The sequence below is a fragment of the Nelumbo lutea genome, chromosome 2 (genome assembly GCF_056320005.1).
Source record: "Nelumbo lutea isolate HS-2025 chromosome 2, American lotus-T2T, whole genome shotgun sequence".
NCBI classification, from domain to species: domain Eukaryota; kingdom Viridiplantae; phylum Streptophyta; class Magnoliopsida; order Proteales; family Nelumbonaceae; genus Nelumbo; species Nelumbo lutea.
In genome coordinates, this window is record NC_142685.1 from 92,179,632 (window position 1) to 92,206,844 (window position 27,213).

The 27,213-nt window shown below is 40.5% G+C and overlaps 2 protein-coding genes and 1 long non-coding RNA gene across 7 annotated transcripts in view; 2 read left to right on the plus strand and 1 right to left on the minus strand.

Annotated features, from left to right (window-relative positions):
* The first annotated feature begins 14,844 nt into the window (after window positions 1-14,844).
* On the plus strand, window positions 14,845-16,264 carry LOC148871970 (uncharacterized). The gene is made up of 2 exons (XR_016107880.1): window positions 14,845-15,199; window positions 15,293-16,264. It is a non-coding gene; the product is annotated as an uncharacterized LOC148871970 (long non-coding RNA).
* A 1,467-nt stretch (window positions 16,265-17,731) lies between these two features.
* On the plus strand, window positions 17,732-19,528 carry LOC148871971 (uncharacterized protein At5g39865-like). The gene has a single exon (XM_088973259.1). It carries the CDS (start codon window positions 18,071-18,073, stop codon window positions 19,304-19,306), a length of 1,236 nt encoding a protein of 411 aa, XP_088829385.1. The 5' UTR covers window positions 17,732-18,070; the 3' UTR covers window positions 19,307-19,528.
* Window positions 19,529-19,685: 157 nt separating this feature from the next.
* LOC148871972 (uncharacterized) overlaps window positions 19,686-27,213 on the minus strand; it is a 43,457-nt gene continuing 35,929 nt past the window's right edge. For all 5 annotated transcript variants that reach the window (XR_016108025.1, XR_016108026.1, XM_088973257.1 and 2 more), the window contains one exon: window positions 19,686-20,204. Coding sequence is in view for 3 of the 5 variants with exons in the window: in XM_088973257.1 (XP_088829383.1) it covers window positions 19,923-20,204 (282 nt within the window). In the remaining 2 variants the exon portion in view is untranslated. The remainder of the gene's footprint in view (window positions 20,205-27,213) is intronic.

Consider the following 27,213-nt stretch of genomic DNA (forward strand, 5'->3'; position numbering starts at 1 on the left):
AATAATACCTGATACGGAGAAGTAATATCTCCCAATGAAGGTGTTCACGCCCAAGGAAGGATCCAAAGACTGCTCCCACTGAAGATGGCGTAGTGCAGGATGGAGCAGAATCAGCAGTGTTCTTCCCCAAGAACTCTGTCCTTCACAAGAAACAACAGGATGGAACGTGAGCACAGCTTCCCTTTTCAATCCTTTCTCAAAGAACTGATGTCAAGATCCAATCTTGACTTCTCCCACAGTTGGAGATCGAACTGACAAACAGGGCGGCAAGAGCATGGAGGCGGCAAGAGAGTGTTCGCAGGGTGCAGAATTTTCTCTTCTTGATTTCAACACTAAAGAGGATCTGATGTGTTTCTTGGTCTCTCTAAAGGCTGCCGCCCCTTCCTTCTTTTTGTTACCTTGAAAAGATCAGCTCCTAATCCCATTAGGAGGTGCTTATCCAAATCATATTTGGATCAGCATTCTCTTCTAGTGATAAGGTTAAACCCTTATCTTATCTGCAGATTAGATTAGCTTTATCCTAATCCCATTAGGAGGTTTCTAGATCTTAATCACATTCAGATCTGGACTCTCTGAGTGGATAGGCTTAAGACCCTATCCTATCTTCTAATCTATCTCAGAATTCGCCCCTTTAATTAACTAAATAAATAACCCAGTTCGAAATGGGCTTTAGGCCCATTAAGATTATGTGCTCACTTAACCTTCCTAACTGCTGCCCAGTTGGGCTTCCTTGTGTGGCGTGGGACCCAAGCATTGATCTACACATCAGCCACATGGGTTCGGCCCAGCCTTTGTTACAAGGCCTGGTCGAATACACTGTTAAAGACAGTGCACCCCCTGAAACCCATAGAATGGGATCTATGGGCCCAACACTTACCCTAAGTGGTCCCTGGGCCAAGCCACCTTGTAACACCTAGGGACTGTGGGCAGATGCAAGATTAGCCCATCAGGTATTATCCTCAATGGTCTTACACTTAACCTCTCAGCCCATAATGATCATACAATGCCCGACAAGAGAGGACCTCTCCCTCGGCTGTAAGGAACAGTGTTGCACTCTCCACTTATATGGATCCCGGGAATTAAAACCTTTTGCAAATATTTTAGAAACCATAATATATATACTTTTATATCTCATATAAAATATATTTTGCAAAACAAATTTCAACGGTTGAAATCGGCTGCCGGCAGTCTTGGTTTCCAACAGTGAGAGTGCATCCCCGATCATTACCTTTGTCCGACAAAGGGGCTGATCCTGTCACTATGATCACCCACTCAGATGAATTCTTGGATTGTCCCAACATACCCAGGTTTTGACCCCCACTAAGGATCTCACTGATTGGTACATCAAAGACTGCCCGATCTGACACCTAGTGCAGTATCATAATCGAGTCTAGGGGTCGGGTGTAACTTTCCAGTTTTGCCCATCAATCTCCAAGTTCCAGGGCAATACTGGAAATCTGGTCCAATTCAAAAATTCAATTAATCCCACACTGTATGTGCCTAGGGTCTCACCCCGGTAGCTGAGACAAGCCACCCCAACCGACTTGATGGCACCATAGTGTCAGCCTTGTCAGGATAGGTCTCCCCAGACCGACCCACTGGCTGTGAACTTTCTAAACTAACACGAGTCTCAATAAGTGTCTAGTTTAAGGGTATTACATAGAAACATACCAAGGGAACATGAATCAAATATGCACTTTTATTCATTTACAATAAACTCATAAAGTACATCAATTTTGATTGAAGCTAAGGGCATACAAAACTGTCTAACAAGTTGCGTTTCTTCTGTCTAACGGGTCTGACTACAGGGTTAGTATTAAGTTTGTGAGTTATCAGGCCGGGGCTAATGCCGGGCATGTCGGCCGCGGACCAGGCAAAAATATCTAAATTTTGAAGTAAAAAACTCACCAGTTCGGTTCGTAGGGGTTCCTCGACGGAAGCTCCGATCTGAAGTGTGCGAGCTGGGTCCGTAGCCGAAGTCGGGATTGCGACCGTTTCCTCCGTGGGCGAAGCTCATTCCTCACTTTGCTCCGTAGGCCACTCCAGTTCGAGGTCGTCGGCCGCCTTGGTTTTTCCCTTCAGGGCGGCAACATAACACTTACGGGACTCAAGCTGGTCGCCCCGCGCTACCCCCACACCGAAGTCCGTAGGGAACTTCATGGCCAAATAGTTGGTGGAGACCGTCGCCCGTAGGATATGTGTGATCGGCCACCCTATTATGGCATTGTATGGGGAGGGGGTCGCGACTACTAGGAAATCATGGTTGAGTCTGACTGCACAAGGCCATGTGCCGACTTCCACAGGTACTATTATTTTTCCGAGGGGCCTGACTTCCTCTCCGCTGAAACCCACTAGGGGAGTGTTCGCGGGCTTCAGCTCGCTCCTCTGTAACTACAACTGGTCAAATGCTGATTTAAAGAGGATGTCCGCTGAGCTACCCGAATCTACGAGTACGCGTCTGACCTCGAAGTGGTTGATCCTTAGTTTAATGACAAGCGCGTCATCATGGGGGTAGCGGACCCCTCGCGCGTCGTCCTCCGTGAAGAAGATTGGTTCTTCAGTCTTTGGTCTCTTTGGGGGGTTCCGTTCTTCGAGGGCCACTTCATGAACTGAAGTCCGGGCCGCTGCCGAGGTACACCCCGCTACCACCGAACCTCCCACAATTACATGGATGGTTCCCCGAACTGGCCTCTCTTCCGGAGGCTGTCGCTGCAACGGTTCGATAGGTCTGTTGCTAGACTCGGGGGCATCCTTTTCGTGCTCCCCTTGCCGACCTGCCTTATTGTTATTATTGTTGTGCTGTACAAAGTTTCTCAAGTATCCGCGATGGATGAGCCCCTCTATCTCGTCCCAGAGGTTATTACACTGCTCGGTACTATGACCATGGTCTCTATGGAAACTACAATACAAATTCTTATTTCTCTCGTTCGGATTTCCCTTTAGGCGAGGTGGCCACTTCACGTACGGGGCATCTTTGATTGTCATTAAGATCTCGGTCCGCCTTGTGTTTAACAACGTGTAGTCCGTCCGAACTGCTAGGGGAGCCTGGAACGACTGGTTCGGCTTCGGCTCCCGGGCCGGGTTTTTTCTGTTGACCGGGTTGGAGAGCTCGCCTTCTCTCTTTCTTTTCTCGTTCTCGCCTTCGGTTCGTTGGTTGATTTCTTCCTCTGTCCTCATGAACTTATTTGCGAGCTTGAGGAATTCGGCCACGGTTGCGGGCTGGTTAGCCACCATGTGCCATTTGAATTCTTTGTGCGTTACCCCTCTTTTGGCCGCCGCGAGCTGCACTGCGGGGTCCAACCGCGGTATCTACAAGCATGCTTCGTTGAATCGTTTGATGTAGCCCCGGATGGATTCTCCTTCTCTTTGGACTACTCCGAAGATGCTTTCCTCTGTTCTGGGGCACCGTTGGCTGGTGAAAAAGTGTGCGGTGAAGACCTGCACGAACTAGGCCCAGCACTTTATCGACCCGGGGGCTAGGTTCCTGTACCAAGTGCGGGCTACCCCCCTGAGGGTGGTGGTAAAGGCCACGCACATGCACGATTCGTTGGCCCTGGCGAGGTGCATTTGGGACTAAAAGGCGTCAACGTGGTCGTTGGGGTCGAAGGACCCGTCGTACTTGTCCAGAGGTGGGAGCTTGAAATTTTTGGGTAAGGGGACCGTCAGGAGTTCTGATGCGAGGGGGGAAGGAATCGAGAGAATCGGGGCAGCTCCTACCTCGTCCGAGCTCATCTCTTTGCCTCCGAGTTCTGACAAGGCACGGGTGGCGGTTCGGCGACTTCGCCGGCGCCTTCGTTGTTGAGTGGGCCTTGTACTGGCACTGCTGGCCTCCGTGTTACCGAGCTTGATGGGCCCGGAATGCTGGTAGTCTGCCGCTAGGGCGCCGAATCGGTTTTCCGTGAGCGGGAACTCGGGCTTGGAGTGCCGGGGTGTCGACCTCGCGGGTGAGGTTCCCGACCCGCCTACGGGTTGCGAGGCGGGGATGATATTTTTCTCTCTTCGTCCTGGGGACGAGGCCTGGTTGTTAGGGGGTTCTGGGGCTGGGAGGCCTTCGCCTGGTGGGGGCGTCCATCCTGCGGGGAGGCCTTGACCGGCCTCGGAGCGGGGTGGCGAGGTGGAAGTAGTGGCTGGTTCAGTGGCAGTTGGGGGAACTGCTGTTGATAGTGATACTGGGAGATGTTGTGCAGTACTTGGTGCTAGTGAAGTTGATGCTCCTGGAACTGTTGCATTTGGGCTTGCATTGCCCGCATGCGCTGCATCAGGTCGTCCAACCGGTTTTGGCTGGCTGCCAGGGGGACGACAGTCGGTTCAGTAAAGGTTGTCTCAATGGGGAGAGGAAAGGGGATGCTTGTGGTAGGAAGGTTTACGGGCACCACTGCTTGTGGCGCGTTCAAGCTGGGGATCCCATCCACCGAAAGGGGGATGATGAACTGTCCGACGCACACCATGGGGACTTAAAGTTGTTCCCCGGTGGTGTTTGTCTCCGTGCCACGCCCGGCGTTGCTGGAGGAGGCCATGAGTGTTGGGTTTTTTGAAGAAAAGGGGTTATGGAAGTTTGGAGGGAGGCTTTTTGAAGCGTTCCCACAGATGACGCCAATTAATGGAGCGCGATTCGGCCGGTCTTAGCTGTCCACGACCTTGCTTCTGAACGGGGTAGCAGGGAACCTGAAACAGAGGAGATGAGGAAGCTCCGGGGGGAACTCGGTGTAGCGGTTCCGAAGCTCAAGTTAGAATCCTTCAAAAGCAAGATAATACCAGATAGCGCAAAGTTTGCATACCTTGTTTGTTGGGGGCAGGGGCTCTTATAATCACTTCGTGCACTCGCTCCGAGGCCCTTGTCAGGTCGGGTATGAATACCCTTGTGCTTGTCAATTCGGCCATCGTCCTTTCTGATGGGACAGAACTATCACTGCCTAACCGTCTCTCTAACTAGAGATGGCGGTGTCAGTGGCGGTGGCAGGTGGCCGTTTAGAGTGCGGCCGCCAAACGTCAGATCCCAAGTCAGTCAGGTGCGGCGCCCTCGGGCATAGACTTCCTTAGTGTCAGGCATGGTACGACTTGTTTGGTTTTGGTGCCCAGAAGGTGATGCGGAGTGCTGAGCGAGGCGAAGTCTTGAGCTCGGAGGTATCTATAGGGCAGGTCAGTTCGGTGAGGTGTATCCCGAACTGTTACAAGGTTGGCCAGTTTGGCGAGGTGTATCCTGAACTGTTACAAGGTTGGCCAGTTCGGCGAGGTGTATCCCGAACTGTTACAAGGTGGCCAGTTCGGCGAGGTATATCCCGAGCTGTTACAAGGTTGGTTAGTTCGGCGAGGTGTATCCCGAGCTGTTACAAAGTTGGCCAGTCGGCGAGGTGTATCCCGAACTGTTACAAGGTGGTCAGTTCGGCGAGGTATACCCCGAGCTATTACAAGGTTGGTTAGTTCGGCGAGGTGTATCCCGAGCTGTTACAAAGTTGGCTAGTTCGGATTACTCTAGTTTTGGGCAAAGGATGAGTTCGGGCCCCCCGTAGGGAGTTCGGTCCGCTGGTGTCCCCTTGTTCACGCCTTAGGCTTGGCCCCTTTTGCCGAGCTGTTGTTTCTGCCACGTGTCGCGTAACAGTGAGGTCGGGCCAAATCTTCCTTCATCAAAGGGTAAAAAAGGATGATCCACCTTATCAATAGGTTGGGAGATCCTATCCTTAGCATGTTCTCTCCTCTATTCGTATGGGAACGAAGCCTTCCTTTCCTTTAATTCATTGAAAGGCCTTCCTTCACTGTTTGATGCACCTCCTAATTCCGAAAATTATAGTTGGACAAAAGTTAGACAAAGGTTATCTAAAGGCTCACCATTGGACAGATTTAACCTTGAGTTCGTTATTCCTCCCCTTGCCCCTCTTTTATGGTTATGCACCCATAACATTATTCCAAAAGAAAAATCAAATACCATCATCGAATAAAATATAGTATTATTGAAATTAAATCAAATCATCAAGTATCAAAACTATCAAATTCATAAAAAATCGAAACTATCCAATTCATCGAATAACAAAATCAAAATTAAATCAAATCATCAAATATCAAAATTATCAAATTCATCAAATATAAAACAAATCAAATTGAATCAAACCATCAAGTATCAAAGTTATCAAATTCATCAAATCGAAATTAAGTTGATCAAATTGAATATTAAAAATGAAATTAAATCAAATCATCATATATTAAAATTATTAAATACATCAAATATCAAAAAATTAAATTGAATAAACCCATCAAATATCAAAGTTATTATATTCATCAAATTGAAATCAAGTTTATAAAATTGAATATCAAAATAGAAAATAAATCAAATCATCAAATATCAAAATTATCAAATTAATCAAATATTACGTTAAATCAAACCATCAAATATCAAGGTTATCAAATTCATCAAATCGAAATTAAGTTTATCAAATTGAATATCAAAATAGAAACTAAATCAAATCATCAATTATCAAAATTATCAAATTAATCAAATATTACGTTGAATCAAACCATCAAATAACAAGGTTATCAAATTCATCAAATCAAAATTAAGTTTATCAAGTTGAATATCAAAATAGAAACTAAATCAAATCAGCAAATATCAAAATTATTAAATTAAACAAATACCAAAAAAAATAAAAATTACATCAACTAATCAAACACCAAAATTGTCAAATTCATTTAATATAAAAAAAAAACAAATTGAATCAAACCATAAAATATGAAAGTTATCAAATTCATCAAATCAAAATTAAGTTTATCAAATTGGATATTGAAATCATCAAATGTTAAAATTGAAACTAAATCAAATCATCGAATATCAAAATTATCAAATTCATTGAATATCAAAAAAATCAAATTGAATCACATCATCAAATATCACAGTTATCAAATTCATCAAATTGAAATTAAGTTTATCAAATCAAATATCAAAATCAAAATTAAATTGAATCATCAAATATCAAAATTATAAAGTTCATCAGATGTCAAGATTAAGTTTATCAAATGTTAAAATTGTCAAACTCATCAAATATCCAAATCAAATAAAATAAAATCGTCAAATATCAAGATTATCATCAAAAGCCAAAATTAAAGCAAATCATAAAATATCAAAATCATCAAACATCAAAAATTGAAATTGAATCATAAAATATCAAAATTATCCAATGCATCAAGATTATTGAATTCATTAAATATTTTGAAATCATCCAAATAAAAAAATCAAAATTAAATTAACTCATCAAATTTAAAGTTATCAAATTCTTCAGTTCATCAATTCCAATCAGCAATCATCAAAAGCATCATAAAATATAAACAAAAAAATCAGAATTAGGATATCAAAAATCAAAACCAAATCAATCCAATCACTAAGTACATCAAACTTAAATTACCAAAATAAATTAAATCATTAAACAATCAAATTAATTCATTAAATATCAAAAGTCAAGATTGTCAAAACCAAATTGGGGTTTCCTTTTTAGTCAAATCAACAAGTATCAAAGAATCAAAACAATGCATTAAGTACCAAAAATTCAGAATATCATTAAAAATCCCAAAATAAAGTTGATACTGAAATCAAGCTTATCGAGACATCAAATTAAGTTATCAGATTGTTAGAAAATACCATGAGTCAATAAATTGTGAAAAAAAAAATCAAATTAATTATAATGACATCTTCTAGGCTGGTGCCACCTGATAGTTAGTTGCATTTGCCTACTAAGGCTTGAGGTTGTATTGCATCTTCTCCAAGCAAAGCCATTGTATAACATCAACTTCAACCTTGACTAGAACTCTAGCAAAACATTTGCTTCCTTTAACCTTTTGTCCCTTACAAAAATTCCTATATAATTCTTTTTCTTTGTCGTTCGGAAAATTGCTACCTCTAGCAAAAGGGGTAGTTGATAGCACCTGGTTTTTGCTCGATCCCTTCTTTAACCATCTCCTACGTTTTGAATGATTGATCAAACCACACCAATCTTTTTAGAATATGCCAAAACCCTAAGAAAAATCAAATTTCAGCCCAAATACCCTTAAATCCATCGTTAAATCTACATAATTCCCTCTTGATGATCACGATTGTGCCATATCACCATATCTAATTCCTAATCAGACTCCATCATGAGAAACAAAACCTTTAAACAACCAACCACACCAAATTTCAGCCCTAAATTCCTTGGTTCAACTTTTCATCCATTAGAGATTCAATTTCAATACATCTAACTATACCCACCAAATTTTATCCTAAAATTCCTTCATTGGGCCCATCATCAAGACATGATTCTATTTTGGCAAATCTCGTTGGTTAAGAATGTGCCAATGATATATCTTTATCATCATAGCCTTATTTGACCAATCAGGCACTATTAATGTGTTTTGAGACCCAAAAAGCCCCAGTACATCAAATTTCACATCCTAATTCATATGTTTGACCATTAAACTAGGAAATGTCATTTTGGTATGCCAGATTGAATCACCACATCAGCTGTTCCAACCTAGGACTTCAAGAGGATGGAAATTGATGTTAGCTCCTTGACCCATTAAAATACCTAGGCTAATGAAATTGAGCATAATAGGATTAAAAAGCTTAAAATACCAAGGATACCCCCACTTAAAACTAAGAAAAGACAAAACCCCATTATAAGTGAATCAAATTTACGTTTTTTGTCATTGTTAGCCCCAAATATGGGATTGCAACGTTTGGCACACCCCAAGCTCTCATTGAACACATGAAATACATAGAAAATCATCCAAACTCAAGGAAAAATGCTGCACAAAGAAGAAATGGTCAATTGAATGCCCTTTCCTCTAAAAAACTTGGTGAAACAACTCTACTGAATCCCATGCATTATAGTTGGACGAGTTTAAAACCCATTTCCCTTCATTTTCCTTTATAAATATAGGTCCAGCTCGAGTTTGGGGAGGGAAAGAGAAAGAGCATTTTCCCTAGCCTCTATAATGCTTCCATTTTACTTGAAATCCCAATGCCTTTAAAGCTCAAGCCTCAAATCTACCTCTCTTGTTTTTAGACTAAATATCTCTAATCAGAAACTCTCCCCAGCTCAATCACTCATCCAAGCTACATCTAATCTTGTTCCAGTTGCTGGAAAGCTTCTTACAAGGTCATACATGAGAGGATAAGCCTCTCATTCTATTATTTGAACTAGAAGTCATTACCTCAGTTTTTCGTTTAGTTTTGAGTTGCTTTAAGTCTTGAAATCATGGGAAATTTACATTCCTAGTTTCATATAGATTGAGAAAAAGAGGTAGAGAGGCGAGCGTCTTAGGGAAATCAATACTTAATTAAGATCCAATAACATCACCTCAAAACAATTATGGGTGAAGTTGAAAGCGTTTTTTCCTTACTTCAGGAGCTCTGAGCAACCCTTTTCATTGGTGCTTTGTTGGAGTTTAAGCCTGAACTGTTTCCGTGTGGGGCTGCTATAGCAGTTTAGAGAGAGGGATGTCTAACAACTTCCCTCTCCTAGTCTTTGGGATCCAAAATCTTCCGGTTTAATGCCTTCCTTAGTGGAGGATAGGGTTATCACTGAAGCAATAAAATCAAAATTTATATGCTGAAAATAAAGGTCCATTTTCTCTGAAAAATAGGCAGCTACTCCATTTCTTTATGCTAGTCACCAGCTTCATGAAGCTCATAGCTAGCATCTGCCAGTTGCAAGAATGGCAAGAGGCACCGGCGACGTCTGGATTCCGTAATTGGGGCTGCCTGGGAACAGAAACCGCGAAGCCATATACAAAATGAAGGTGTCCAGATGATGTTGACTATTCGCCCTCTGAGCCATGACACCCGATTGACCCATGTGCTCGAACTAGTGTTTAATCCACATGTCCATTGGCATTTTATTGCATGTAGTTGTTGCATCCATCCTAGCCTTGAAAAGTTTTATTTCTACTATCAACTCCTCGTAGACACCAGAGAACTCACATGGAATAACCGAAACAACCCCAACTAGGGGTAGTGCTTAGGGGTGTTAATCGATCGATTTTGGATCGGATCCAATCTGATCCAAACCTTATCAAATTGGATTTGGACAATCCATTATAATTATTGGGTTGGGGCAATCCAAAATAAATTGGTCCATATTCTTATTGGTCTAAATTGGATATAAACCAAATTTCTAATAATCCGATCATGAGGCCAAACCCTTATTCAATTTGAAACCAATCAAAACTAAAGCAGACATAAAATAACTTTTATGAAAGTACTTTTACGAAAGCACTTTTATGAAAAACACTTTTACAAAAGTAATTTTATGAAAAGTACTTTTACAAAAGCATAAAGTACTTTTATGAAAGCACTTCTACAAAAGTAGTTTATAAAAACACTTACAAAAATACTTTTATGAATGCACTTTTATAAAAGTACTTTTACACGATAATAATTTTATGAAATCACTTTTACAAAAGAACTTTCACGGAAATACTTTTATAAAAGTGCTTTTATAAAAGTACTTTTATGGGAGTACTTTTATAAAAGCATTTTTACGAAAGTACTTTTATGCAATGTTTTCAACTCACTGTTGACCCGATCGGTCGAACCATTCGATCCGTCACCTAACCAAGATTTTGGGTCCGATTCAATCAAGACCTGCTAGGCAATAAAAAACCATTGACTTGGCCAAGAACCGTTTGACCTGGCCGATTTGACCGTTGACCTGTTCGACCTGGTGACTAGGTCACAGGTTGCACCAAGGTTTTAAAACTGAACCGAACAACAAACCGGTCAAGGGTCCAGTTCTTGAGTCGAACAGTCCGGCTATTTGAACCAAATGGATGACCCACTCAAAAAAAATTTAAAAATTAAAAAAAAATTAAAAAAGTAAAAATGTTCAAAACTATTGAACAGTTCGAACGGTTCAATCGCCTAGGTCAGCGTTTTTTTTACCAAATCAATGTTTTTTTGGAAAAATAATGATTTTGGGGAACCGATCACCTGACCGGTTCTTGGTTTTTCTGGTCTGACCGTTCGGTCTGGTCCGGTTTTGAAAACCATGGGTTGCACACTCAATGAATGCAAAACTTTCGGAGGCCATAACTTTGCACTCCGATGTCTGATTGAGGTGATTTATTTTTTTTGGTAACATTTCAAAATCTATGCATCCCCACATGCCTTTCTCCACTATTTTTGCAAAAAAACACATTTTTTTGACCTCCGGGTCAGTTTTCAAAACATTGCTTTTATAGAAGTACTTTTGATAAGAAAGAAAGCGAGAGGAATTTATACCTCTGATTGTCCGTGGATACCTATACCGAATATATCCTTTGATCGCTCATCCCTTTTGGTTGCAGCGATGGCAAATGAGCAAGAACACTTTGATCGTCCATCCCTTTTGGTTGCAATGGTGGAAAATGAGCAAGAATGCTGTGATCGTCCATCCGTTTTGGTTGTAGTAGTGGCAAATGAGCAAGAATGGCTCAAATGACGAAGGAGAGAGAGAGAGGGTGAGAGTTTTCATGGGAAGAAAAAATAGAAACCTACATGCCTTGTCAACCATTACCTAATACTTTATTTAACTTTTATTAATGACAAACTGCTTGGGAGAGGAAACTTTTTTTAGGTATTTAATTTAGTATGTTACAATTAATGATGAAACTAGTTGATAAATAATTACAGTTGTTGAAATTAATCGTTAAATAATAGTCTTTTATTGGAATAATAGCGACAAAATATTATTCTTGATACCATTAATGTCTTACAACGATGACTTTTTTAAGCAACTGTCAATTATTGGTCACTAATAACATGATTTCTTGTAGTACACGAAGATATACCGCAACATAAATAGAAGTCATAAGGTATTTTCTTATCAATAACTAAGGGGCTAATTGTAATTACATGTAGTTCACTGCCACGGAATTTATGACAGAAATCGTAAATAAGAACCACAAAATAAAATCTTAGGTGTGAAAAATGCCACAATCAAAATGAACAGAACGACAAGCAATGTTTAGTGTATCAAAATGACTAATGAGCCTCTATAACAGCATGTCAACATTCTACAAAGGTAATTCAGGGTTCACATACTTATGATGAGCACAAGGCATCATTCAGGGCTTGCGATGAGCATAAGGCATCGCCACACACCTGCGATGAACATAAAATGTTGTCTAGAACTCGCAATGAACACATGAACATCTTCTTGCATTTGACTTACACTTCTTGCGATCACAACGAACCACGACGAGGTGTCTCGAAGATGACTACCAAGATGCCCAAACATGTAAGCTGATCAAAGATCTCACTTCTGACATGTTGCCACAGGAAAACTCATGAAGGGATGTAGCCAGTACATGCTATGTGAGAATCCTTGGAGAAAAGGAAACCTTATTCTTAAAAGATCTCAATAGACATGTGGAAAAACCCTAGTGGAATTTACTTGGTGGCAAACAAAACAGTCAAGATTCCCTTCCCTAATGGGAAAAGTCCCCTTTTGGACATTTCTCCTTATGGCCTCGGATCTCCTCTATAAAGAGGAGGAGATGCAAGCTGAAGGGGATGGATCTTTTGAACCCCTAGAATCTCCAAGCTGAAATCCTCTAACCTTTTCCTCCAGAGAATTGAGTCCAACCCCAACTCCAATGTGAAACCGGCTCCATCTTCATCCTTCAAGGAGACCATCCCCCATTGCCTTACTATCCCATTTACATAGTGAAAAAGTTATGCAAGGGAAAAGAGTTGAATTGATTATAATTCTTTCAAATATTTTACTTAAACAAAACAAGAAGGTATGTAGTTGAACCACTTTAGCTATTATGAAACCACCACCATAAGGCAATGTTTGGTTTGAAGGAAAATGCGGGGAAAGGATGGAAAAGGTAAGGAAACCTTTACAAACCTTGTATAGGTTTCCCTGTCTTTCTCTTTCTTTCCCTACCTTTTCCTTCAAACCAAACATAGCCTGAGTATTACCATTTAGGGAAGACCTTTCAGCTGCTTCTTCTTCTTCTTCTTCTTCTTCTTCTTTATTATTATTATTATTATTTTTTTTTATTTTTACTTAAAATAAGAGTTTTGGATTTAATAAGGTCATCACATAAGAACTGTTCATGTGTCAGTCCATGAACATTTTACACTAAGGTTTTAAAAATCAATCCAGAAATAGAAAACGCTTTGACCACCAATTTCTCAGTCAGCAGTTCTACCATCTGAGTTGAACGCTTCAAATCGTTGATTAGTTAAATATCTTACCTTTATATATTAATAAGAAGAGACTGTTAATTAATAATTGTTGATTAGTTAAACATCTTACCTTTATATATTAATAAGAACAGACTGTTAATTAATAAAGAAAGAAAGAAAGAAAAAGATAGCAGGTAACAACAATGGTGACAGTGATGGAGATGGCAATGGGGGTTGTTGTGACCACTCGTCTCTCTCTCATATAATTTATTTTTAGTTATTTTAATATTTTGAAAAATTCATTAAACCACAAACTGTTGTCCGGGTCAAATCATTCAGACGATTTAGGTCAACGGTTCGCTAATCGATTCAACCATTTATTTTTTCTATTTTTTGCAAAACAACAGGTTAAAGAAAATGGGACCGACAGACAATTTGCAGGTCAAATAATGCTTTTAGAACCATGTTTTACAATGCTTTAGGTTTGAACTATGGGCCGAGCCCATTCAAATTTTGATAAAAAGCTAAACCCGAGCCTGCCGGACCATGAAAAAGTCACTATACTCATATATGCTTTATTTTACGGATATTTCATGCAAAGTTGTAAGAAGTTAATGGGAAGGAGATCAGATATGTTGCTCACATCTGGCGCCTCACATGCACATCCAATCATGCATTGGGAATATCTCCTGCACTAATTAATTATTATTGATGGGAGATATTTCCAATGCACGGTAGATGTACCTGTGAGGTGCCCATTTATGAGGAATAGATCCCATTTCGTTGGAAAGATGTAAGGACGGACTTGCGGGCATCCCTTCAGCAAGGCTCATTTCTTCTCATGTTGAAGTGGACTCCGGATCTTTTACCCATAAGGCCACAACACACTATTCCTATGAATTGGGAACATCTCTCCCTACATAACACTATGTAGGAGGCTCCATGTGTAGCTGCGATGTTGTGTGGGTTGGTGTGGGCAGAGTTTGTGTGGTCAGGAGATCTGGACTCATTGAAGTGAACATGTCAGAAATTGATTGTCAACTACAATTGTATAGCCACATCAAGCTTCCCGAATGTTTCACCCATGGTTTTTGAACCACTGTTGATCCAAACGGTCGGATTGTACTGTTCGGCCTCGGAACCATCCAAGCAATTGATTTTGTTTTACCCCAAACCAGTCCCTGGCAAAAAACAGTTGAATCAATCAATGATCCATTGACCCGGATGGTCGAACCATCAAACCATTGGCCCGTTTAACGATTTTTGACTATTTTTTATTTTTAATTATTTTTTTATATTTTTTGTCAAAATGGATTGTCCATTTGAACCAGACAATTGAACCATTGACCCAAAAACCGATGGCCAGAATGATTCCAGATCGTTCTTTAAAACCATGGTTTCTCCACTTTTTTAATGCAATGAAGATAGGACCGGGGTTCACTTCTCCACTTTATAAACACAAAGTCTGAATTAGGGGTGGCAATTTTACCCACAAAACCGGGTCCACGATCCAACCCGCCCCGAACGGGTTGGATTTTCCCCGGTCACAAATGCATGCGGGTCGGGTTTAGAGAAATTTTTCCCCCGGACCGAGGACGGGGCGGGGATGGGGTCTGCCCTATAAATCCCCGAACCCCACCCCAACCCCGGTTATAATTTACAACTATACCCTTATATATATATTATTAAACTATTAGGGTACGTTCAGTTTCAGTGTTTGTGTTTCACTGTTCAACTTCTTCGCTAGCAAAAGGCAGAAGCCGCATAACTGCAGTTTGCAGTCGCACAACCTTTGCACAACCGCCGACCGCCGGGCGTCGCCGCCATCGTAGAACTGCCGACCGCTAGCCGCCGATCGCCGTAGCAGAGTTGAGGCTCAGTCTACAAGCGACCATCGTTTTCAATTCAGTGACTTCAGTCTTCAATTGCAGACTAAGAAACTAAGTCTCGTTCGTCTGCCGACCACCGGGCGCCGCTGCCACCGTAGAACCGCTGGCCACTGGCCGCCGACCACCCTAGCACAGAATAAACCAGTTTTTATTTTGAAAACAGCTCTCACTGGTACTTTTCCTTCATGACTTTTGTTGTTTCTTCTGTTGAAAAGTTTCTCTCTAAATGTGAATCCATTAAGAAGTGTAGAACTCCTCTTTGCAGGGATGGAGTAGTTGCTTGTTTGGTCATTGTTTCAGAAACAAGTGTTTATATACTGAGGGTTCAATTGGGTTTCTTTTTTCTCTTTTTATGTTTGTCTTTTGTGGTCTTTCTCTTCTCTTAGGGGAGAGAATGGAAGTTTGTGTCTATGTTGAATCTATCCATCTATTTGTCCATTCAGTAATCTCATCAAAGGCCAAAGAAGGATAGAGTCGACGGACAAACAGAGAAGACTGAGAGAAGTACAGTTTAGGGTCTTCAGACTTCACAGAGGTAGAGAGAGAGAGAAAGAGAGTGAGAGTGCTGAATACAGTAAAAATGCAGTAAAACTATTTGCGGGGAGGGTACATGTCGGAGATTCTCCGTCCCCAACGGGGCCGGGGATAGGAGTTGAATCTTCACCCCGATACTGGGGACAGGGCAGGGACGGGTGCGGGGATTTTAGCTACGGGGCGGGGACGGGGAGTGCCCCGCCCCATTGCCATCCCTAGTCTGAATCAAGGTTGCTCATTGCTCTTCTCTTGAAAGGTAGATCAAGCAATCCAAACTACCTTTCTTCTGTTTCAATAATTTATCCTCCACCAAACTGACTGGTTTAAATTTGGCAGCAGGTGGTAGGACCCACAAAGATTATCCCAATCCAATGGCTGTTAGGGGCCATCTCATATTGGAATCCAGTTTGATTGGATGATGTTGGGGCCTTTGATGGTCCAGAAGAAAATACAAGTGGTGGACCATGATCATCCTTTACATGGATGTCTTTATCCTGATAATGGGTCCACACACACTAAATGCCTAAACCCCATTCCAGAGACGATGACCCGAGCTTAAATTGCCCACAAAGATGGTTGTGATGCAGTGCATGGTCCCTCACTAAGGCTTATATGCATTCGGGAAATAAAGTTCGAATAAGTGCTTTTCAGGCGCTTTTGTAAATTTTGTTTTTTTCAAGCTCTTTTGGAAAAGTTCGAATAAGTCCATCTTGGCCCACCATGTAATTTTCCAAATAGCTATACTACCTTGTTTAAAATAAGAAATTTTCACCAAACAATCACATATATCCTCACAGAGCACTTCTCATGCTGATCTCATCGCATGTACTTGCTGCACGTAGGAAATATCTCCTTGCTTGTATTCATGGGTGATGTTCTCAATACAAGGTAAACTCCGGATGTGGCTATGAGGTTGGTGTGAGGACCAGATTTCAATTCCCAATAGAATAAACAATGATTCCGAAATGGAGGCTTAATTTTGTTCTTTGTGGTGCGTGCAAAGTAAAATGAAAATTGAAGCAAAATTTGGTTGATAAACCAAAAACCGAACCGAATCAAACCAAATCGAATAAACAAGTTCGGTTTGGTTAGTTCAGATATCGGTTTGGTTCAGTTTTTATTTTTTTTTAAAAAATCAGTTTGGTTTGATTGAGATTTTTCAATCAAACCGAATGGAAAACTGAATTAGTGATTATTTAGTGAAGTATATTAAATATTTAATGTGATCTATTTAATACTTTATACTAATTAATTTTTATATTTCCAAATGACTAATTTTTCAATTTTCCATTGGGCTTTAATTGTTTGTGAATAACTTTTAATTAATAATTGTTAATTAAAATCTAAACTAATCATTAGTTGTTCATTAATTATTAATTGTTTTTGAAAAATGCTCAATTTACCAATTCTCCCATTGACATGGGGCTTTGGACATAACTTTTAATTAATAATAGCTAATTAATTAAAACCATTGGGGTTTGAGGCATTCTAACTCTTAATTAATAATAATAGTCAATTAATTAAAATCATTGGGTTTTGAGGCTATTTTAATTTTTAATTAATAACACGTATTAATTATAAATTATTCAATATTTGTCTTTTATGTGGAATTAATGCCCAACCAAACCAAAAATCGAATCAAATTGAACCGATTTCGGTTAGGGCCGGTTCCATTCTAAACTTTAATTCGATTAGAGAAAATGGTCAAATCAAATAGTCGATTAAGTCATCGGTTCTAACCGAATTCTACACCCCTAATTACCTCATTTGAAAAATGGATCCAGACCCGGGATTCCAGCCAACCCGCAAAACAATGGCCGGAAGAGGCATATCCGAAAATAAATGAAAGGATAAAATGGAGGATTGTTGTTGTGTTGCCAACTTGCCATCCGTCCGAACAAAATACAGTTCATTCCAAACTGGCCCCAAGGCGACAAGTCCCCTGCTTAATTTTTTGCGAGAACCAAATCTTCCCTCCCAGATTATCCGCACACACTTGTAAACGGAATTAACTAACCACGTGCCTCCGTATCCCAACACAATTAAAGAAAAGTAGAGAACAACTCAGCCCAGCGTTTGGGTACACTCCCTCCGCTATCCATCCGACGCCTCCCCTGGCGCCACGTATCTATTACTGGAGCCCACAGTCTATAGACTAGACCCCACTGATTAGTGGCAGCTGGAAGATTCATCCAGAGGGACCCACCAGACTTCATTGCTTGATGATGGTCAGTCAATTCAAAAAACAACCGCCGCTCCGCAAACGCGTCGGTGGCGGGTGCTGGTGATGCACATTGCACAACTTCTCTCTCTCCTCTCTCTAACCGTCCAACCTCCGACGCGCTTTTCTTCTCGTCTCCGCCCAAACTTCCAAGCGGGAAAGCACGCACACTCCCACGTTTAGAGAGAGAAAGAACAGACCCTCTAAAAGAAAAGCACGGCACGCAGAAAAAGAGAAAGGAAAAGGCAAAAACGAGAAATCATCAATTCATCACTCCTTTGTCCATTCATGGGCTGCTCTGTTTCGAGACCTGAAGGCGTTTTAACGTACAAAGCCACCACCGCCACAACACCGCCGATCCCGCGAACGCTTTCGCTCCCCACTCCGCTCGTCCACCACCCACCACTCAGAAAAGGCGACACCCACCACCTCGTCTCCCTCACGTCCACTACCTACGGCTCTCTCCTCCTTGACTTTGATTCTAACATCCCCAACCCTAAATTCAACGGTCAAGATCAAGATCGAGATCATTTCTCTCCTCGCTCCAAAACCCTATCCCCAGAAGACCCGGAGACCCTATCTCCGGATTCTGTCATCAACGCCTGGGAACTCATGGCCGGCCTCGAGGACTTGGACTTCGACTACTCTGCCAATGCCAAACCTGTTTCTGCTTCTTCCGTTCGAGATTCCCCAAAGAAGCCCTACCCGTGTCCGGTCCAAGATGGGTTTGTGAAGAGAATGTGTGGTTCGTATGAGTCGTCGAAGTCGTCGCCGGCGAACAAGAACTCTGTTTTGGTCGATACGAAGGTGAAGAAAGTGAACTGTAACACATGCGAGTCCCCGCCGTCGGCGGTGGCGCAGGCGGAGGCTTCGAATTCTCCATCAAAGCCTCTTTGGAAGCACTTGGCGGAGGAATCGCTGCTTGCGGATTTGGATCCCAACGTGGCTTCTAGTTTCAGGCGAGCTTTGTCCGCTAGGCAATTGGGGTTTAATCAGTCTAGAACAGTGAGGCCGATCGGTTCGTGGGCGAAGGTCTTGCCTTTGTTTGAGAACCGGATTCGGTTGCCAGGGACTGAGGATAGAATTGTGCTGTATTTCACCAGTTTGCGGGGAATCCGAAGGACTTATGAGGATTGTTGTGCTGTTCGAGCGGTCTTCAAGGGGCTCAGAGTTCCGGTGGACGAACGGGATATTTCTATGGACTCGGCGTACAGGATGGAGCTGCAGAGAGTGTTAGGAGAGAAGATTGTGAGCTTGCCCCAGGTTTTTATCAGAGGGAAGTACATTGGAGGGGCTGATGAGATTAAGCAACTTCACGAGGTTGGAGAATTGGCAAAACTGCTTGAAGGATTCCCTAGTCGAGATCCTGGGTTTGTCTGTGGGAGCTGTGGCGATGTGAGGTTCATTCCTTGCTTGAATTGTAATGGTAGTCGTAAAGTTTTCGACGAGGAGGCAGAGCAGTTGCGGAAGTGCCCAGAATGCAACGAGAACGGATTGATTCGATGCTCAAATTGCAGTTCTTGAATGATATAGAGTAATGATCCAGTTTGCAGGACATATAGTTCACTGTTTCTGGAGACTTGTGAAGATTCCATTGAAAAAAAAGTACCTTTTTTTGGGTATCCTTGTTCATCATCTCTCACTCCCTGTATGTAAATTGATTAGCACTTGGGTAATTGGGTATCCTTGTTTATCATCTCTCTGAACAACACAGAAATAAAAGTACTTTTTTTGAGGCTGTATTAATCATCGGGCAGAAATTTGTGAAGCTTTACTTTGTTCAATCTGATTTTATTTTCCATTTCAATGGCAACCTACATTTATTCTGTGATTCTACTGCTGATCAAAATACCAAAATCAGCCCAACAGGGCAAGGTTTTAGTAAGAGATGGAATTCTATCTGTTGTTCAGATGAAGTGTAAGATTTTCCTTCAATTAAAAGAACTTATAATACAAACAAATAAATGAGAGAACACATTTGTCAGGTTTCAATTATACTCCCTGGAGCACATCAGTTGAGGCGAACTTAGAGAGTTAAGGGTAGAAATTGCATTACAGGGATAAGGGCAACAAGGTTGGTTGATTCGGGGTTTCATCCCCTGCTGTCTGAAGTTCTCTCTTTTTCCCCTCAAACTGAAAACTATTGGCTTAGAGGAACACATTCTAGCTCAATTTCTATCACTCCCCGTTCGACATTCTGCAGCCTTACTGCGACAACTTGCTTTACCTTTCCATCTTCCACGGTGATAATACTGTCTTTTAGTAAGGTGCTATCCTGGGTTGCTGCCAACTTTCCTAGCTCTATAGATGATTTGTTGGTGGAGCTTTCGCACGATTTGGCAGCAGAGAGGAGAGGTTGGATGTCTATCTCGGCCTCCCCCATGTGATCGTCCTGTGAGAACGTATCCTTATCAAAGACTTGCTGCAACAAAGGAAACAAACAATGGCATAAAGAAAAACGTTCAGTTCATGCACCTGCTTGATCAAATGTTTTGGATGTGTTAGACACCAGAATCTGAAACTAATCAAAAATATATAATAAAATGAACAAGGTTGAAAATACAACATTAAGGCTGCATTTGACATTTCTTAAAATTTTAAGGGCTTATTTTCTTTTTGCAGTTAAAAGCTCAGTGTTCATAAGAGTATTTTAACTGCAAAAAAAGAAAAAGATAAATCATTAAAATAACGGATGCCAAATGTAGCCTAAATTAACTTTTGAAGGTTTAAATCCAACCATTACGTGGGGAGATATAAGCAAATATTGATATTGACAATTGTAATTTCAGTCCTCATGATATCAGGCATTAGTTGAAAATCATGTTTTCCACCCTCTTTCATTAGTGATGGCCCAAAAATGCTAACTCGGGTGTTCTAGTTAACCTACTGATGGAGATTTAGGATATCGTGATCGTGGCGTGGTTTGAGGTCAGTGGATTCGAATGACAAAGTGAAGACTTTGGATCGAAAACAAATCAGTGTCGCTCTCCTGAACTGAGGCTTGGGAAATGGTCAACGGAGTCCTTTAGTTGGAAAAGTCAAAGATTTTGGACTCGTCGAGTTTGCACGCCCTATTGTCTCCAAACGTTCAAAAACCCTCAGATTTGTTGACGTTAGAATGACTTATCGGAGAAACCTTTATGCGGCTTGTATCTTGGTCGATGGGCGTTATGGTGAGGGGTAATTTCGCCAATCTGATACAGAGCAACACGTGGCGCATCCAAACCGTTTAGGAGCACATCAGGTGCCACGTGTAAATCAACCTGTGCGACTACAAGGCCGTGAATATCACCTCGGAAAAGGACGATGGCTGACCTTCACTCTCCTCCGACCTGGGTAGCTAGAGACCCGAGCAGTCAGCCAACCTCCGGGGTTCCAACCTGCATGGCAGATTAATCTTATTTTGAGTAACGTGCCAATCCTGAGCCGGGCAGTAGAAAAACCTCTATATGATGCAGATCTCAACACTTGCTTCCTCCATCATGGATCGGAGCCAAAGTAATTTAGAAATTCCATGAGCCATACTCCTATATTTCGTTTCAACTGCACATTGTCTCCTGCTTCTCAAATAAATATATTACTTATCACCATACTACAATATCTTGAAGTTGACCACCTATCATCAATGTTGCCTGCCTAATCAACATCTGTATAGGACTCCAGTTTCATATGATAATGTTTAGCAAAAAGAATCCCTTTCCCCAGAGTACTCTTCAAGTAACATAAAATTCGCTCTACTCATGCAATATGTGTATCTCTGGGAGCATGCATGAATTTACTAACACAACTAACAACATATGCAATGTTAGGGTGAGTCATACAAAGACATAGCAGCTTCTCTAGTAACCTTTGAAACACTCCATTGTCCTTCAATAGCTCTCCATTAGAGGTAGAAAGTTTGTAACTCATACCAATAGGAGTAGCCACTGGTCCTGCACCCATTTTGCCTATTTCAGTGAGCAAATCTAACACATACTTGTACTAAGAAATAAAGATTCCACCCTTAGACTAAGCCACTTCAATACCAAGGAAATACCTCAACTCCCCTAGGTCTTTGATCTCAAACTCTGTATGAAGGAAGGATTTAAGATCATCAATCACTATCACATCAATGTCAATCACTATAATATCATCCATAATTCCATATAGACTATAAGATATACGACTAATGAACCTCTCCTCTTCACAAAGAGGGTATGAACAGACTGAGTCTGTGTGTACCCAAAATTAACAAGAGCAGCCCTAAAACTTTCAAACCAGGCTCTAGGTGACTTTTTGAGCCCTTAGAGAGATTTCTTCAGCTTGTACACTTTTCCCTCCATGTCTGTGCCATACATTCCTAGTGGAAGGGACATATAAACCTCCTCATATAATTCTCCATTCAAGAAGGCATTTTTCACATCCAGCTGATAAAGGGGTTAGTCTGAATGAGCTGCCAAAGATAGCAGGACCCACACAGATGTCATATTCGCAATAGGAGCAAAAGTTTCTAGATAGTAAATCCCATAAGTTTGTGTATAGCCTTTTGCAACCAATCGAGCTTTGTACCTCTCAATAGAGCCATCAACGTGATATTTGATAGTACACATCCACTTATAGCCCATTGGCTCCTTCCCTTCAGGCAAATCAACCACTTCCCATGTGCCACTCTTGTGCAAAGCCTCTATTTCAATTTCCATAGCATCCCTTCATTCTGGAATAGAAAGAGCTTTTGATACAGACTTGGGTATAGGGTTAGAAGCAACAAAGGAAAGAAAGGAATAATATGAAGGAGAAAAAAGGCCATAGGAAAGATGTTTGGAGTGCAATGTGTAGTACACTTTCGTTTACCTTTCCTAATGGCAATAAGAACATCAATGTCTAGGAAGGGAGGCTACAAGGGTATAGTATCAGTACCTGTTGTCTCTTCAGCAACTGAAAGTGAATGAAACTCATGTGATGTAAAGAAAACAATCTATTCACTCTTGGTCTTTTGCCGCTGGTACCACCTATGAGTAGAAAGAGGACGAGGGGGCAATGGAGGAAGAATAAGAATAGTAGAGGGATCTGGAGATGATTGTTCCCCCTGGACTCAACAGGAATATAAGAAAATTCAAGTAAAGACTCAACAGGAATAGGAAAGAGGAGTGCAAACAACTGTGACATATACTCCCCTTGTGAACAATGCTCCCCCTGAAATAAACCATAGAAAGGAGTGGACTTAGCAAAATTAACATCCGTTGAAATATAATGAGTCCCAGTACTAGGATAAAAACAACAATAACCCTTCATGCTCTCCCTGAGATGAACCATAGAAAGGAGTGGACTCAGCAAAATTAACATCCATTGAAATATAATGAGTCCCAGTGCTAGGATAAAAACAACAATAACCCTTCTGTGTGGAGGCATAACCAAGAAATATGCACTTATGGGCCTTTAGTTCAAATTTATGACTCTAGGTACTAGAAAATCATACATAACAAGTGTAGCTGAAGACACGAATCTGGATAAAGAATGTTAAAATGAGACTTAAATCTCAAAACTCTGGATGAAATACGATTAATTATGTAGGTTGTAGTGAAAACAACATCTCCCTAAAATCTTGTAGGAACATGTGAGGCAAACAAAATGTTTCTTGCAACTTCAACTAGGTGACGTTTCTTCCTCTCAAACACTTCATTTTGTTCCAGAGTATTAACACAAGAACTTTGGTGGATGATCCCAAACTCAGTGGAAAAAGAGGTTAGGTTTTTTTCAAAGTATTCTTTTGCATTATCATATCTAAAAATCTTTATTCTTGTATTAAACTAGGTAAAAATATATTAATAGAATTGCCTCACAAGCTTGGGAACTTCATCACAAGATCTCATAAAAATTAACTAAGTATCGAGAGAAATTGTCAATGAACAAGATAAAGTATCGGTAATCACCCATAAAGATACGTGGTATGGCCCCCACACATCAAAATGCATAATATGAAAAGGAAAGGAGAACCTATGGCCCCCACACATCAAAATGCATAATATGAAAAGGAAAGGAGAACCTCTTATTATTTAAAGGATAACTGCTTTTACAATGTTTTAATAACTGACAAGACTCACAGTGAAGACTAGACAAGTTAATTCCCTTAAATAATTTTGGGAATAAATGACTCAAAGCAAAAAAGGATAAATGACCCAAACAAAAATGACATGACATGACACGGCTAAAAGACTCTGAAGAAATAAACTAAAAAGCAACTCTTCTAGGTTGTCCTTGGTTTTGTCTAGGAGTATCTAACAGATATATTCTATTCACCTCATGGCCACTCCCAATCACTTTCTAAGACTTTAGGTTCTGAAAAACACAATAATAAGGGAAAATGTTACATTGTAGTTTAAGGATTTAGTTAGGCTATTCACAGACATCAAATTAGTATGCAGTCTAGGGACATGAAGGATAGAAAGAAGAGAAAGGGAGTCTGTAGCCTTGATGACTCCCTTGCTAGAGAAGGGAGAAAGAGAGCCATCGGCTAGGGTAATCTTATTATGGCCAGAAAACAAATCATAAGAGCTAAACAGAGTGGAAATGCTAGTCATATGATCAGAAGCACCAGAAATCAATAATCCAGGGATCCTATGATTACTTGAGATGATTGCATGATTGGCAATAGCACGTATACCCGAATGAGCAAATGCAAATGTAGTTGGATTTCCTAAAGAGTTAATTACTCACTAGCAGCCCTTTCATTTGTTGAACACCTGTCATTATTTGAAATTGTGGCTATATTGGCACTTCATGTCTTCCCATTGTCAACCTTATTTTGAAAACGGGGTGGAATAAGGTCTGGATGTAGCTTTCAACATTTATCTTTTGTATGTCTGGGTTCCTTACAGTATTCACATATAACCTCTTTCTTCCCTGAACCACCTGTAGTCATCTTAGGTTTCAAACCCATATTAGCAAAATGGTCACCTGGAATAGTCCTTTGAACCTGGACCAACCTCCTACTCTCTTCACTACTCACCATGGCATTAGCCTGAGACAAAAATACATTATCCTTATCTAGGATATTCTGTATCAAACTTTAGATCCAACCCTGCCAAGAATTCAAAAACCCTATTCCTCTCAACTAATTTTATGAACCCTGTCAGGAATTCAAAAACCCTATTCCTCTCAACTAATTTTATGTATGTCTTAGCATCATTTGTACTTTCCCAAACAACTATTTCCATGAGATCTATCTCTTACCACAAAGATTTCAGCATTAAGAAGTATACTGCTAAATGTCTCTCCTCTTGCCTTAGATTATTCATATAACTTCTTAACTTATATGCCCTGGCCACATTCAGTTTTGTGAATAAGTTTCAACAACACTATCCCATATTTTCTTAGATGAATTCATCCACAAAAAGTGTTGACTAATTTATGGTGACCATGCTATAAACATGTATCTTTATTGATTGTGACCATGCTAGATAGTTAGTCCCATCAAGCTTGGTTGTGGTCACAACCAATAAAGAGTCTATGGGTGCTCCTAGAACCTGTCTGGATTCTGAGACGAATTTATTGTCAACTCCAAAGACATCCATCTCCCTCAAACAACTTCAAATGATAAATAAGGAAGATAGAAAAAGACAGACACCAAGTACCAACCTTTATGAAACCTTACTCGCCAGCTACGTCTCACCCAGAACCCGAGAGAAATAAGAAAATTGCAGCCGCTTCCTATAGGCTTCATAGAACTACATAAAGCTTGGATCGATCTTCAAGGTAAAGAAAGGGAATCCCTTCAGTCACTGAGCGCCACGGTGAAGTTACCTATGGGGCCCACAATTAGAACTCTCTAGTTGATTAGGGTTTTTGGGAAAAATCTCCAAAGATTGTCAAAACGATGAACAAGACATCTTTCGTTTCTCCAAAAAACCACTACCAACTGGGCTAAATACCTTCTTCAATCACTCATTCGATTCAGCTCTCCATACACACTGTGTATGGGAAAAGAAAAAGAAAAAGAAGGAAGAAAAAAGGGGTCTGCTCTGATACTAAGAAGAAAAAACAGTCCCAAAAGAATAAGAGGATTGATTAAAAAGGTGTGAAATACAAAGTAGATATCAGTAGAAAAAAGAAGAAGAAAAAGAGAGAAGAAGAAGAGTTCGACTGTAAAAGGGTTAAGGAGAAGAGTTGTTCATACAACTCCTCCTTCCCTAATATTTTCATTAAGAAATAATTACTAATTTTCTGAAATTACATGTAGGCCCTTAATTGAGCAGGCAACTAATTAAACAATAATAGAAAAGGTTTAACAAGCCCATTAGTAAATGCCCATTATCAAAATATAGAACAATAATTTAAGGAAATAAAAGCAACTGTGGTCTATGAGCTATGGGCCATTTGGCCCATCCTCTCTATAGAATGTCCTTGGAGACATGCATAAACTGACTAATTGCACTCACTACATATGAGATATCAAGTCGTGTCATACAAAGGTATAGGAGCTTTCCAAAAAGTCTTTAAAACACTTCCTTATCATCCAAAAGCCCACTATTGGTAGTTGAGAGATTATGGTTCCCATCAATAGGAGTGGAGGCAAGTTTAGCACAAAGCTTCCCAAACTTAGTGAGAATGTTCAACACAAACTTTCACTGGGAGATGTAAACCCATTCCTTGGATTTAGTAACATCAATACCCAAGAAATACCACAATGAGGGAAGTGACCTGGTAAACTTTCCTCTTTACAAATAGAGTATGGTCTAGTTGAGTCTAAATATAATTAAATCGAATAAGATAAGTCTGAAATCTATCAAACTAATGTGAAGAAACCTGATGTATTGTATTACTATAGTCCTGTTATTTTCATATTCTTCGTATTCCTATTTCAGCCCCTCTAAGGATTCATTTGTATTTTTCTTTTTTTTTTTTATCTTTTAGTCCTGCAAGGACTCTTATATAATTCTTAATATTATCTAATATATATGCCTCTATGGGGTGGGGGTCAAGCAAGCTGTTTAGACACCCCTAAAACTCTTCCTCTTCTCTTCAAATTGGTTTGATAACAATCAAGAATGAGGGGATTGTGAAAGTCAATAAAGAGACTTCTTCAAATTACAAGCCTTACCTTACATCTCCTTACCATACATTACAGGGGAAGGGACATGTAAACCTCTTTAGTCAAATCACCATTCAAAAAGGCATTCTTGACACCAAATTGATAAAGGGGCTAGTTATAGCTCACTACTAATGACAACATAACTCTTACGCTCAATATAATCAATCCCATACACCTAAGTATTGTCCTTAGCAACAAGAGAGGATTTATACATCATCGACATGATATTTTTATAGTGTAAACATATTTACAACCAATAGGCTTCCTTCCTAGAAGGTAAATGTACAATATTCTAAGTGTTGAGGTTGTTTGTATGTAAGGGTATTTTTGTCATTTTTGTTCTTTTGTATTTAGATGCCTATAT

Coding starts and splice junctions, on each gene's coding strand:
- LOC148871971 (XM_088973259.1), top strand. CDS start 18,071: ATGGGCTGCTCTGTTTCGAGACCTGAAGGCGTTTTAACGTACAAAGCC.